Raw genomic sequence first — 14476 nt, forward strand, 5'->3', positions numbered from 1 at the left:
AAACAGCTGTTTTGCATTAGAAAAATATTTTACAATTTTACTGTTTTCAATGTATATTTGATTAAATAAAAGTGCAGCCTGGGTGAGCAGGAGAGACTTCTTTCTAAAACATAAAAAATATGACCGAGCACATAGTAAAGCCGTTCCACTCACCGTTTGGTGCACTGGCTGGGTGCTCCCAGATGTGCGTCTCTTAATCGGTAGATTCCAAAACACAACATGTTGTACGTCTTCAATGCTTTACAGAATAAATCACCATAACAGCCTCCATCCTGAAAACACAAGCACAAACATTATATGGTGGTACAGATTTAAAGATATTTGATCAAATAGATTCAGTAGATTAAGGCTGCAAAACATCCAAACAAGTCCGGTTTTATATATATTTTTTATTTTATATAAATCATATATTTTCCAAAACGTGTTACTATAAAACTAAAAAAAAAAACAAAAAAAAAAAACATCAAAGCCATACATCTTAACAAGCTGTGCTCCAAATTTGAAGTTGATATCACAAAAAAACAAAGAGCTTTCAGTAAGATTTTGCGTTTGTGTGCAGCACCAAACATTTCCACGAGATGAGATTTGTTTGCCATTCATTTCCAAAGTGTGACACTTTTTTTTTTCCTGGACCACTTAACCTTTTAAAATCATACTGATGTTTTTTGTGTTTTTTCACATAGCAAATGTGCCAAAATCTTTACCAAGTTCTGTACCATTCAGAAGAAGTAAAAAAAAAAAGGTTAATGGTTAGTTAAGGTGTTAATGGTGGGTTAATGGTGAATTTTTGCCACTTGCGATGTTCTCCACAGCATTCAAGATTTATGAGTTTTAACCAAGATTTGACCAGTTGGAAATAGGGTTGTAACGGTATGAGATTTTCACGGTATGATAATCGTCTCAGAAAATATCACGGTTTTTACGGTATCACGGTTTACGGTATTAAACAATCAAAACAGGGTTTTGTTTTGGGGAGGGGTTGACCAAATGTTTGAAAGCATTTGTTTATTCAAATCTCATTAATCAAAAACAATTTTTTTTTACCATTGATTATTCATTAGTTTAATAACTTGTATTTATCATTAATAATTCCTAACAATTCATAAATTCTGGTTTGACTTAATTTTTCTGGATCCTGTACTGGATTTCTTATGATTTAATACAAATATATCAAAAATGGTGGTAATGAAAATGTAACAATTTAATTGATGTTTTAAAACATTTACCTTTTATGTTTTCGCAAAGGGCTGCACAACAGATATTTACTTAATTAAAAGAGGGAAAAATTATATTCCCTAATGTTCATGTAAATTATTATTATTTTAGAAGTAGGCTACATTATAGTACAATCGTAATTTCTGTAAATTTCTTCGAGTTAAAAAGCAGACTTTTATTTGGGCGGGTTGTACTGGAAAGCTTTGAGTGTCAATGTATTTGGTTTTCTCAAATAAAATGATGAAATGATTATTAACTGTTCTCTCAGTGAGGCTCTCAGTGTTTGTGTTCACGTCCTCAGATAGTGAGACAGATAGTAGCTAGCTACTATAAATTCATTGTCATGACAGGATTCTGTGCTTCATTCCGCATCACAGAAATCATAACGCATTAACCTTAAATTATAAATGGGACATAGCTGTATCAGCTTGGAGGGATGATATTTTCTTAATAGGTAAACATGTTCGATGCGTTTCCTCGTTTTGCAACCACAAATAAGCAAATGTACACGGTATGATAATCGTATATGTTTATATCGCGGTATATCGTCATACCGGTATATCGTTACAACCCTAGTTGGAAATCTCCTTTTCAGATCTATGCTCAAAAAGTGGTTAACAGCTATATTAAATGGAACATAAATATTCTATAAATATAATTTTAGTACAATAATTTCTGTATAATAATTTCTTTTAGTATAATTTCTGAGCTCCGCACAAGCAGTAGCTGAGGGTTAAACATGAAGTAAGAGATGTCCGTCTCACCCCGAGGTCAGCGAAGGGTCCGTCGTAAAGCGCCAGCTGTGCCACGCGGCATCGGTCTCTGTTGGCCAGTGTCTGCGGTGTGCTGTATCCTCCACGCAGTGCGTTCTCCTCCGCCAGCAGACCCTCCAGCTCCGGCGTGGCTCCACCGGTCACCAGCGTCCGGATCAGAGTCAGAATATTATCATTGAAGTACGTCTGGGAGAGAGAGAGAGATATTTGAGGGTTGGATGCCCTGCTCAAGGGCACTTAAGTCGTGGTATCGCCGGCCCAAGATTCGAACCCACAACCCTAGGATTAGGAGTCAAACTCTCTAACCACTAGGCCACGACTAGCTACATGCACTTACTATATATGGTTAGGGTTAGGATTAGGATTATGGTTACTTGCATGTAATTATGCATAATTACTTGTTATTATAATACTAAGTACATTTAATATGTGTAACAAAGACACCTTAAAATAAAAAACCAAAAATGGTTAGTATAGTTCAAACATATACAAATTAACCATGGATTAACTCCACAAAGCATAGTTGAACCTTGGTATTTGTACTGTGGTTAAACAAATGGCGTCTGTTTATTTTGTTGGGGTTATTTTGTTGTGGTGTGTGTTTGTTGTGCATTTCTTTCTCTGTTTGTGTCGTGAGCATTTGCAGCAGATTCTGGAGCTTTGCATGTGTTTTCTTAAGTTGCATCAGGCCTGACGCCGCTGTGTTTGTGTTCACTTACGGCACTCATTAATGAGTCCAGCACGCTGACGGCGAACGCTGTCCCACAAGCGAACGGCTGCGTGAGGTACAGCTCCGTGTCAGGATCGTCGTCATCGTCCTGGTCCAGAAACTGGACGTTTGAGTCGTTCACTGCACACACACACACACACACACACACACACACACACACACACACACACACACACACATTAGATGAGAGTCTTACTAAAATGTTCACAGAAAATAACAACAACACAGGGTCAAAAATGAACTCTTTTAGCACCAAATGCAAGAATTTGGCAAGTAAATGAACTGGTGCAATTTGCCGACAAGACCTCTAAAGATTATCTAGATGAAGATTTTCTTCAGACCTTTAAGCAGAAACATGAGGTGATGATATGTATTATGAGTCAGTCTGATAAAACATGACAAAAGAAAGGTTATTACAGTTACCTTTCAGTCAGAAAGATCTGACAAGACGTTAACTAAAAGAGTCAATCGATCAATGTTTACTTAAAATGCAAAAACAAACCTGAACTAAATTAAAATATTTAAAAAAAACTAAATTATTTTATTTTAGCTAGAATAGCAATATTTTTCATTTCCATTTAGCTTAATTTGATGTACAAAAATAACTAACTGAAATAAAAATAAATACATTTAATTATAGACATTACAAATAATATTATAGCCTATAAACAAAAATAACAGTTATAATAATAATAATAATAATAATGAAAAAAATGCACAACAATAGTACTAAAACTTGAACAAAAACATTAATAAATCAAAATGCATAACTTAAGGGTTCAAATAATTTTCATGGAGAGTAAATAAAATGAAAATGCATAAACTTCGGCAACTAAAAATATAAAACCAGTAAATGTACTAAGAAATGTATTTGAAGTCAAATGGAAAGAATAATAATTATAATATAAATATATAAAATATAAATATAAAATAATTTTATTCACATTAATAATTAATTTTTAAGTAAAATGCAGTTTAATGTCAGTAATAATAATTTATTTAAAAATACTGTACTCTTACAATATTTTTATTTTAAGATTTGTATTTTTATTTAAGACATTGGCAAAAAAAATAAATAAGAAATTTACCAAAACTAAAATAGAAAATAGAAAAAAAAATAAAAATGAACTGAAAATACTCATAAATCAAAAATGGCCAAAAATGCGGGTTCACGGTTAGAAAAAAAAAATCATTTATGGCCAGAAATGTTGTTGACTGATTGTGAGAAGCAGCAGGAAGTTCATTTCTGACTCTGAGCCTTTGAGTTTCCTGTCAGAGACACTCAGAAACAGGTAACGGAGTGACAGATCGTTCCTGAACAGACGACAGATTGGATGGCTTTGACAGAAGCACACAGGATTCACAGCATGCTGCATCAGAGAGGAACAGAAGAAGAGCCACAGGAACAGCCGCTCTTACCCAGCTCCGTTATCATCGGGATGTTGTTCCCACTGCTCTTGTCCTGGCTCAGAGAAACCAGGGGCAGCAACTTCTCTGTTTTAGCTAGCAGCATAAAACAACCAGTTACCAAAACCAGCCGCTTGCAACCATACACTTACAAATTACTTTAGGGAACCGTTATTAAAACAGCCGATCACACTCAAATGCTTTGGGGTCAGTAGGATTTTTTACAATAAGGTTATATTTGTTAACATTAGTTACTTATCATCGTTAATGTTTATTTCAACATTTACTAATAATAATTAATAATTGCTAATATTATTGATTTGGCCTAAGCTAACATAACTAACGATGCACAGCTGTATTTTTTATTAATTAAAAGCAGGGTTACTAAAGTTAACTAAAGCTAAAAATATAAACATTTAGTTGAGATTTGACTTGAAATCAATTCAAATATATTCTGCTATTTGCCAAAGCAATAGTTCTCATGGTTTAAAATGAATGTAGTTTAATTATTATTTATATTTTCATATATTTTTATATTTACATTAGGTTAAATAAAATATTTAAATTGGGTAATAAAAATGTATAAGAAATATATACAGACATACAAAAATAAATAGAATACAAATTTCAAAACACACACACACAAAAATACAAAATCTTAAAATTAAAATTAAAACAAAAAGTCTAAAAATAAAAACATTGAAATGCTGATAAAACTACAATAGTAGCTCAACGAAACTAAAATAACATTAACAAAAATGAATAAATACTGTAAAAAATGGAATTTAAAATAGAAATATAAAATGAGTAGCAATGCACACAAGCTAATTTTGAGCTTCTGGCAAAAAAAAAAAATAAAAATAAAAAAAGAAAGTTGATTTTAAGATTTTAATTAGTTCATTAAGCCCATGTGTAACATTACAGTATATTCGATCTGTGCATTACACTTTGTCTTAATATAGGCATCTGTGCCATTAATATCAATCAAACAATAAAAGAAAAGAATTAATAATTTGCTGCTTGATTTAACTGCTCGTATAGTTTAATAATCAATTTATATTTAATGAACACACTTAAGTGATTTTTACATTTTAAAATTAGTTTTTCTGCTTATGTTTAGATGTAAAATGAAAAAAGTCGGTAACACTTTTTTAAAATATTTGTTCATTTCTTGCATCGGTTCTTATAAATAACAATAAAGATAAAAAAATGAGCTACAGTAGATGGTGTGTTTAGTAATCTAGTAATTTTATTAAGAAAATAAGAGGGAAAGATTTTGATTTTGATTTCAGAAAACTTTAAACCAGTTTTTTTCTAAATTGACTGTTGACTCCATTGAAATGCAATAAATCATGCATCATTGTGAAGGTCTTTTAATAGAGTATGTAAAATTAAAAATAACTCATTTTTGAAGATTTGCTTATTGTGACTCATCTTGCTAAGACGGGTGCAAATTGCTCCTTTTGATTGATTGATTGCATCCTTGATGAATAAATGTATTAGTCTGGGCTTCTCACCGAGCTCCGTGATGATGGGAATGTTTGCTCCGGTGGTTATAGACGTCTTTCGCACCAATCTGTGTACGGGACTGTTCTCCGGAGACGAGCGATCCATGCCAGGAGGAGTGAAACCTGGAAAAGAGCACAACAACACAGCACTTGTGTTAAATCAACCACATTTCAGCTCAAATTTTTTATTTGTTCGTATATTTTTCCTAAAGAAAGGCAAAATATCAAATGTTATGCATGCATATTTAACAAGTAATCCAGTATTTTGTAGAGAGGCGTCAAAATAACATTTTCACCTGATATTTGGAGCCAAATTACAGGGGTGTAAAAATGACTTGAGAAAGATGGAAGCATCATTATGTTACTTCCACACAGAGACTGGTAGCTCTTTTAGTCAAATCTGCTGACTTAAGCAAACTTTGTTTCATTATCAGCTAATGGTGACCATTCAAAAACAGGGAAAGAGAACATTTTAAGGTTTGCATTTCTAAAGATATCTTAGATTTCAGGTCTTAACAAAATGTTATTTTCGTATCTTATTTTTCATATATATATATATATATATATATATATATATATATATATATATATATATATATATATATATATATATATATATATATATATATATATATATATAGGCCTTATATTTATTTACTGTTTAATAAAAATAGCATGCATATGATCCTTTGTGTAAAGGTCTTCTTTTAATTTTTGTTTAGTAGATTGTAGCCTAAGACTATCCTACATTTTAAAAATTAACAAATTGTAAAAAAAATTATGTTTTTTTTATGTTACAATGTTATATGATAATGTTATTGTTGTTTTACTTCCTTTTTTATCTCATTTTACAATTACATTCATTTCACAATCCGTCCCTTTGCGCCACCTGGTGGTAGTTTTTCGTGAATGATTTTAACACGCGACTGAATTACAGTTACTGCCGCGGCGGTAAGGCCCAGACAGGCTGGCCACCTACTGTAACTAAAACTATTTACTCACAGAGCCACATTAAAAATCCCAATATCTCTGGAAATAAACCACACAGGGTATTAAAAATTAAGCTACCAAAAGAAAAGATGAAGACGACGATCTAAAATCTAACAGGATATTAAAATACTGTATATTTAATGCATTTTGAGTTACAGTCCTGCCAACGTCAGGAAAGAAATAAAACACAAAAAAGTGCCTTTTCTACATTTTTTTAGTAGTCACTATTGACATACAGTATAATGCAACAAAGATGGATAAAATCAACAGATTTTACTAATACGCCTACCAATCTCTGTGTAATCATAAATTATCATATTCTGGCAACTTTATAAAGTCATTTTTACCGTCGTGTAATTAAGCTCTGGTGAAAATGTCATTTTGAGCAATCCTCTACAAAACAGTGCATCACTCATTAAATATTCACCCGTGATGCTTAATTCTCCAGATTTCTTCTGTATTTACAGTATGCATTGATTAAAGTGTTAACAAAATTTAAAATGTGCGCTGAGGACGGTTCGGGTCCAGTCTTTACCTTGAGAGTTGGCCTGCAGGAGTCCAATACTGTCATCAAACTGCATGGACTTGATGTTGAGGGACGCCAGAATACACTCCTTATCCTGCAGAGAGGCGTCGTCGATGTTGTTCTGATTGGCCGAGAGAATGACGCACATGTCACACAGGTTGATGTTGACGGCTCTCAGATCGGCCCGACTCAGTGGAGTCCCCTGAACAGGAGACACATGTCAGAAACGCACCATGGGTTGAACAGACAGACAGACAGACAGACGTCCGCTCACGGGTAAGATGGAGATTTTGGGGAAGTTGTGTAGCGTCTCCCACTCTCTCTTCAGATACTCCAGAGAGCCTACGAACACGATGGGCTTCAGCTCGTGATAGTGGAAGTTACTGGCTCTCAGAGGCATCACCAGGTTACGCAGACCAATCAGAGCAGACTTCACATCGCCGAAAATACACACCACCACGTGACCGCTCAGAACTGTCATGGCCGCCTCGCTGCGAGTCTGAGAGAGAAATACAGACCAGTAAACCCCTGACTGACCTTTAATGTCATGTATAGTAATCACTGTGTGACTATCAAAAGCATTTACATTGTTTGAAAAAAAAAAAAAGGTTAAAAGCTTTTAGTTTTAAAATGTATATAGAATTTGAAATTTTATGTCAATTCTATGCAATTTGTCCAAGTTGTATAGAAATATTTGTTATGTTATTTTAAGCTGAATTACTAAAACTGAAACTTTTTTTTTATTTAAAACAAGTAATAAAACTGACAAAAACACAACAAAATGATTCAAACTACTATTAAAAGTAAATATTTCAGTTAGTTGCATAAACTAAAAAAAGGAAATAAAAAATAAATTAAATGGATATATAAAAAACACAAAACTACTTTCAGTTATACTTTAAATATGTATTTCAATTGATAAATTAATATTTTGAGTACTACAAAGACTAAAACTACAAGTGAAACTAAAATTGAAATAAAAAAAATTAAACATTTTAAAGTAATAAAACTGATAAAAAAACTACTTTTATTTGCAAGTCTAACTGAATATATAGTATATTCTAGATAATCAAATCAAAATCAAACCAAAGTTGAAGTACTAAAATTAGTAAAACAAAAAAATAATGAAACTAATACAGAAATTTTAAACAAACAAACTAAAACATTTTTAAACAAGATGCAAAAAGACTTCTTTCAGTTTTACTTTAAATATTTCATTTACTGTAGTTGAAAAGGCAACACTTCTGATTTCTGTTTGGTTTAAGTAATACAATTATTAAAACTAAATTTAAAACTGAAATAAGAATTATATATATATATATATATATATATATATATATATATATATATAGAAAACTGACAAAAACACAACAAAATTAACATTTCAACTAGAATAATGACCAAATTGTATAAAACTAATTAAATTAAAAACATTTTAAAATTTAACCAAAATTAAAAATACAATGAATGAGGCGAAAACAAATTCAAAATTATAACTACTGTAACACTATATGTAAAATACGGTAATATCTCAGTTCTGTTGTGCAACACACTGAATGTCTCTCACCAGCATGACCTTCTCGATGTCTTTTGATGGACACCAGTGAAACATTCCCGTCGAATCGTATTTCTTTATGTTCTCATCCATTGTCTCCATCTGATCGTGTCCAGGGACCAACAACGGGTCGTGCCTGAAACAAACAAACCACAAAAACATGGACAAACTTGAGCTGGCCAAATGCAGGTCCCACTTGCAACAACAGCGAGATCGATGACTTTATAAAGCAGACGTTTGCAGAGAATGAATTGGATGCTGGGAAGCAGGGCTGCTATTACAGGACGTGATTGAGAGCAGGAGCCCAGGGTCTCGGGGACGTCTGATTGGCCCATTAGAGAGGTGGAGGTTTCAGCTTTCTGTCAGCGAGCGTTTCCATCCGTCAGCCGCAGCTGCTGTTATGACTTTATTTTCAATCATTGGGCCATTAGAGCTGCAGACGCTCTCCTCACTTCCTCCAGCTCTCTGTCCATCAAATATAATGCACAGAAAACCCACACGGTCAGCACCTCAGATACACGCTACTGTACCGCATCACATCACTAACACACCTGGCCACTAAAGGGTTAATCTCCAAAAATCTGGCTCTCGTGAGTCACGCTTCAACCTAAAATAAAATTACAACTTAAAACGTTTTAGGACAACTGTTTGTGTTATAACATTATTTTAATGACATTTTAACACCCAAAAACTCATTTGCGTGAGCTTTCCTATTACAATTATATTATTGTGAATTTATCTAAATTTATTATATATTAAATTATATTTTTATATTTACAATATCTTTTATTTTTTATAAAGAATACATTTACAGTATTATATAACAACTAAATAAATAACAATTATTTGTGATGTGTATTAATAGGTAAAAAAGAATAAGAAAAAAATTATATATATATATACACACACACACACACACACACATACAATTTTAAATGATATTAATATTTAAAATATATTGACAAATATATTTTTCATACAGAAAATTAAGATTATTTTAGGACTACTTTTACTTGAAAAATTTTCCCCCAAAACACTCATTTGCAATAATTATCCAATTACAATTATATTATAGTGTGCGTGTGTGTATACAAATCATATTACATTTGAACAATTTAAAAACATAATAAATGTATAATTTTACAGTTATTTAAAATAAAGTTGTAAAATATTATATATATATTTATATATTTTACCTGACCAACATAACACAACCACACGGTCTATTTTTTGTCTTTTAGATTCAATTTTTCATTTATTTTATTTCTTTCATTTATTTTTTTATATTATTTTATTGAATTATTTTGTTGCTGCAGTGCACACACACACACACACACACAAATAAATATATATATATATATATATATATATATATATATATATATTTTTTTTTTTCTGTTCATATCTAAAATGCAGAACAATTATAATGGTTCTAAAAGAAAATCGAATCTTCCTCAAATAATTCCCATATTTCTGATTTGCGAGTGAAATGTGAGCAGGACATGTTTTTGGATGAATGTGATCTTCTGATCCCTGACAGCTCAACAGTCTCTCTCTCCATCTATACGGTTAGTGTTTCAGCGCTCGATCCGATCCTCCGATCCTCTCAGGGGCTTGATCTGTCCTCGCCAGCACTAATTAATAACCCACCGATCGGCTCACAGTGTCAGAGTGTGTCTCATTCAGGTCCTGTAGCTGCATACGGACCTGACACAACACACTCACACACACAAACAGACGGATCGCCGCCTCTGATTGGCTGCAGCCGTGGGTCATGTGACTCGTTTAGTGAGCATGAGAGCGAATAGAAGGGTTTTCACAAAGCAATGCTAGTGAAATAATGCTGCATTGCTTCGAGTGATTTTTGCAGAAAGACGGTTGTGTTCTTACCTTATTATTTTGGGCGAGCATGTGGGCGACGTTCTCATCCCTCCGTTACGCTGTTTTTTCTTGGGCGACAGAGTCGACTGCTGCTCCTCGTCCACTACTGAAACACCAGACACAGTTTGAGACGCATCCAAACTACACGTTCCATCACAAACCATTAAAACACTGCAGAACACATAATCAGAGAGATGCGAGACACACACAGAAGAGATGAGGCACAGGGACAGAGAAAGAGGGGACTGGTTGTTCTACTGTGCTTCACGTGTATAATTTACATTGTAATGCATTATACATTTTCATAAATAATTATAACCAAAGTTAAAATGCATTATAATATTTGTAGATTCCTTGTTACATCTGAAACTGGAGGTCGTGGGAATTACTGCATTATACTTTCTAATACAGGTGTAATATTGAATATACAGTATTTTTTTATGAATGCATTATATATGAAGGCTTCAAGTTAAGTGTTATCTTAGCTGCATTATTTAAAAAAAATAACATGTACAGCTTAACTTCAGCATGATTTACAACAAAATGCGGTAAAATTATTCATTTTCAATAAAATCTATTTATTTATGACAGATTTTGTAATGCATTTTAAATAATTACTAGTCTTATTAAATATGTATTAGTTTTATTTATCATCATAATTCTATTCCACATGTTTTTGTTTGGATGGCTTATAGTATTTATTAAATAAACATTGTGTATGTGTATGGAAGACCTGAATTGCAATAAACAAGTCATACTTTATTTATCTTTCTGTATCTGATTTTATCGCTCTCAAAAAAAGAAACTCTCTCTTTCAAATACCCATTTTTCGCTATCATAATATATTTTTGATAATTAAAAAAACATATAGAAACAATGTTTCAATGTTTTCTCTCATTTTGCTCTTTAAAAAAATGTTTTTCTTAAAAACCCTTTTTTCCTCTTTCCTAAAAACATTTTTTTCTCTTCCCAAAGCATGTTTCAGAAAAAAATTTTTCACTCTTATATTTCTCTTATCAAATTCTGTTCACCCTTTAAATAAACACTTGTTTTCTCTCTTTAGAAAAAAATAATAAAATAAATAAATAATATGTCTTTGCATAATATTTTCAATATAATAAATAGTATTGCAATCCAGGATAGCTTGATTAGTATTTCTGAACCCTGTTAGTCCGCATGCATTTCCCACAAAGCCAGGCCGAGTCTTACAGAGCGTGTGCGAGCCGATGGTGGAGCTGGAGCCGTGGCTGGAATGATATCTGTATTTAACAGGCAGACTACAGGCCCGATGCAGGCGAGTGACATCAGATGCTCCTGAGCCAGCGCTGTTGCTCTGATACAGCTCTCTAGAGCTGGCCAGACTGAGTCTGTGCAGGTATAATGCAGCCGGAGACAGCAGACTGACTTTACGGTTATTTACTAAAGGCGCTGGCACACGGACGCCCGGGACAGCAGGAGACGCTCTCACTGCGCACTGAGCTCGCATTAGGGCAGGTTTGGGATTCTGGGGCTGGAATGTTGGACTGAGCTCATCGTTTACTATCAGACAAGAAACATTCATAATTAGGCAATAACGAGAATCACGCACTTTTACTTTCCTCAACATATGATTGATACAATGTTGTTCATTTTAGATTATATATATATATAGAAAATGTATTATATTTTTGTTTTTTTATTTTTAACTTTTATTTTTTTCAAATATTTTATGTATATTTTAAATTAGTTTTATTTATATTATTTTTTATAATGGAAATTCAAAAAGAAGTGCATGTTTTTTTTTTATAGTGTCTCTGAATACTGATTTTATTACAAAATGTATTTAAAAAATAACTTTTTAATATTTAATTATTTATTTATTATTGATCCTCCACGGTCACAGAGTCAGGTGCAATTTCTCAGGATCATTATTTCAGAGATATCTCACATACGGGTAAAAAAAAAATTGGATAGCCTGAATGCACTGAAAGTTGCTTTGGATAAAAGCATCTGCTAAATACAAAGTTTCGGAAGTTAAAGCTCCACATAATCATAACTGCAGTGCAGCAGCACCATCTAGTGCTGAATGAGAGCAGGTGCCTACAGAGATGCATTATACTAAGACTGCAGAAAGTATTTGGACACAACCTGAGTAAACTGACTTCATACAGCCACTTATTATTATTAATGACCAATGAGCAAAAAAGTTATTTCCCTATATTTTGAATGGCACTTGCTTTGATACAATATCTGATGCAATTACATATTTATGTATGTTTTAGTCATCCAAATACTTTTTGGGGGAGACTGTACATATTCCACACCTATCTGCATTTCAATTCGCACATAAACATCAGACCAAATCACATGAAATATATGGATGAGCAGGACATGAAGAGAAGATTGAAGAGAAGAGAGACTAAAAAACAAATAAGTAAAAATGGGGAAAAGACTTACTTGATTTGATGTATCCGTTATAGTTACTTTTAGCTGAGAAAATGCAAGACAAAATTAGGATAAAGTGAGACACATGGAGCAATAAAGTGATGAACCAGTGAGAAAGAAAATGAAAATAAATAGCTTAACCTTGAATCACCCAGTGAACAAAAAAACTAAACTAGTCTCGTAGCCTGACCAGATGACCCAAAGAACCCATGAAATAATCAAATTAGACCAATCTAACCAGCATTGTGTGTGTGTGTGTGTGTGTGTGTTAATAAAGTCATACCCAGCATCTAGATTATTTGCTTAAAACACAAACTATGCTTAAATGACATGTTCATATAAAGACCACTGTACAAAACTAAACTACTAATTTGCATCATACAATTCACACAAACTGCATGCAAAAGACCAAGTCTACCATAGAGATACATCCATGGGCTAATAGCCGTCTTCACCACATCAGATGCCACCATTACATGGCACTGCATCAACCAGATGGCACATACACAGGTAGCGGGCACAGATGACTACACAGGCACTCGGCACGAGTGCCACAGGGAAGGCGTTCACTTACAGGAGCATAAATTGGTCGCGTTATCATACAGAGACACGGGAGAGGAGGAGAAGCCACGGTGCAGAACCTCCATGTTACTAGCCACACTGTCTGACATGCACGAGCAGCCTCGTTCTGCCCCACCGCAAGCTACACAACATGCCAGATGCATTCTCTTGTAGGCAGACTTCTTGGCTGGGGTCATGGGGTGGATGAGGGGAGAGGAGGAGGAGAAGCATATTAATGGATGGGAGCATTATTTCACTAACAGAAGCTGGACATCCAGAAACTATAGCGGCCCAAGTATAGAGCCCTGGGGAACACCTTCAGAAAAACATGTTTGTTTTCAATTTATATACAGTTCACTTACAGAGTAAAATCTGTTCTATTTTTCAACAACAAGATATCCTTTCAAATGGTTCCAATGGTGTTTTAATTATTTTGTATATTCTTGGAAATACTGTATTTTTAGAGATGCGAGTAAAGCATGGAAATGCATTGAGATGAATGAGAAAAGATATCAGGAGCTCACTGTAACATCCTGCCATGGTATATAAAATATAAAAGAGTATTGTTTAACCATTTTAACAATTTTTTAACCTGATGTGGTGAATAAAAAAAACATATGGGGTGATATCTAAACTCAAAACACAATAATTCTCAGAAAAGCCCAAGTGCTGTTAGGAGCCTGTTAGAACAGCAAAAATTAAAGCTGTCTCCTGCTGATGATGCGGTGGAGGATAGTGGGTTAATGGAAGATGTAGTTTTACATTCACACATGCTGCAGGCTACAGTAGAAATCTACAGTCATTACTTACAATACAACACTATCAGAGGGTGGGGGAAATGATCACAGTTCCAGGGCAGCGAGAAAAAGGGAAAATGTGAAATGTTTCAACTACTAACAAAATGTT

General features: G+C 33.4%; 1 protein-coding gene across 4 annotated transcripts in view; it reads right to left on the reverse strand.

The window, feature by feature from the left end:
• Positions 1–14476, reverse strand: part of kcnma1b (potassium large conductance calcium-activated channel, subfamily M, alpha member 1b) — a 68871-nt gene that overhangs the window by 8307 nt on the left and 46088 nt on the right. The window contains exons 20-32 of one of the 4 annotated variants that reach the window (XM_026276013.1): positions 14381–14389; positions 13584–13757; positions 13022–13054; positions 11795–12124; positions 10595–10691; positions 8717–8840; positions 7424–7648; positions 7159–7351; positions 5643–5756; positions 4138–4221; positions 2708–2838; positions 1980–2174; positions 154–272 (exon numbers count right to left, since the gene is read on the reverse strand). In XM_026276013.1, the coding sequence (XP_026131798.1) occupies positions 154–272; positions 1980–2174; positions 2708–2838; positions 4138–4221; positions 5643–5756; positions 7159–7351; positions 7424–7648; positions 8717–8840; positions 10595–10691; positions 11795–12124; positions 13022–13054; positions 13584–13757; positions 14381–14389 (1828 nt within the window). The remainder of the gene's footprint in view (positions 1–153; positions 273–1979; positions 2175–2707; positions 2839–4137; positions 4222–5642; positions 5757–7158; positions 7352–7423; positions 7649–8716; positions 8841–10594; positions 10692–11794; positions 12125–13021; positions 13055–13583; positions 13758–14380; positions 14390–14476) is intronic. The other 3 variants (XM_026276014.1, XM_026276015.1, XM_026276016.1) reach the window with 3 other exon arrangements.

This window comes from Carassius auratus, chromosome 12 (assembly GCF_003368295.1).
Source record: "Carassius auratus strain Wakin chromosome 12, ASM336829v1, whole genome shotgun sequence".
NCBI lineage: Eukaryota > Metazoa > Chordata > Actinopteri > Cypriniformes > Cyprinidae > Carassius > Carassius auratus.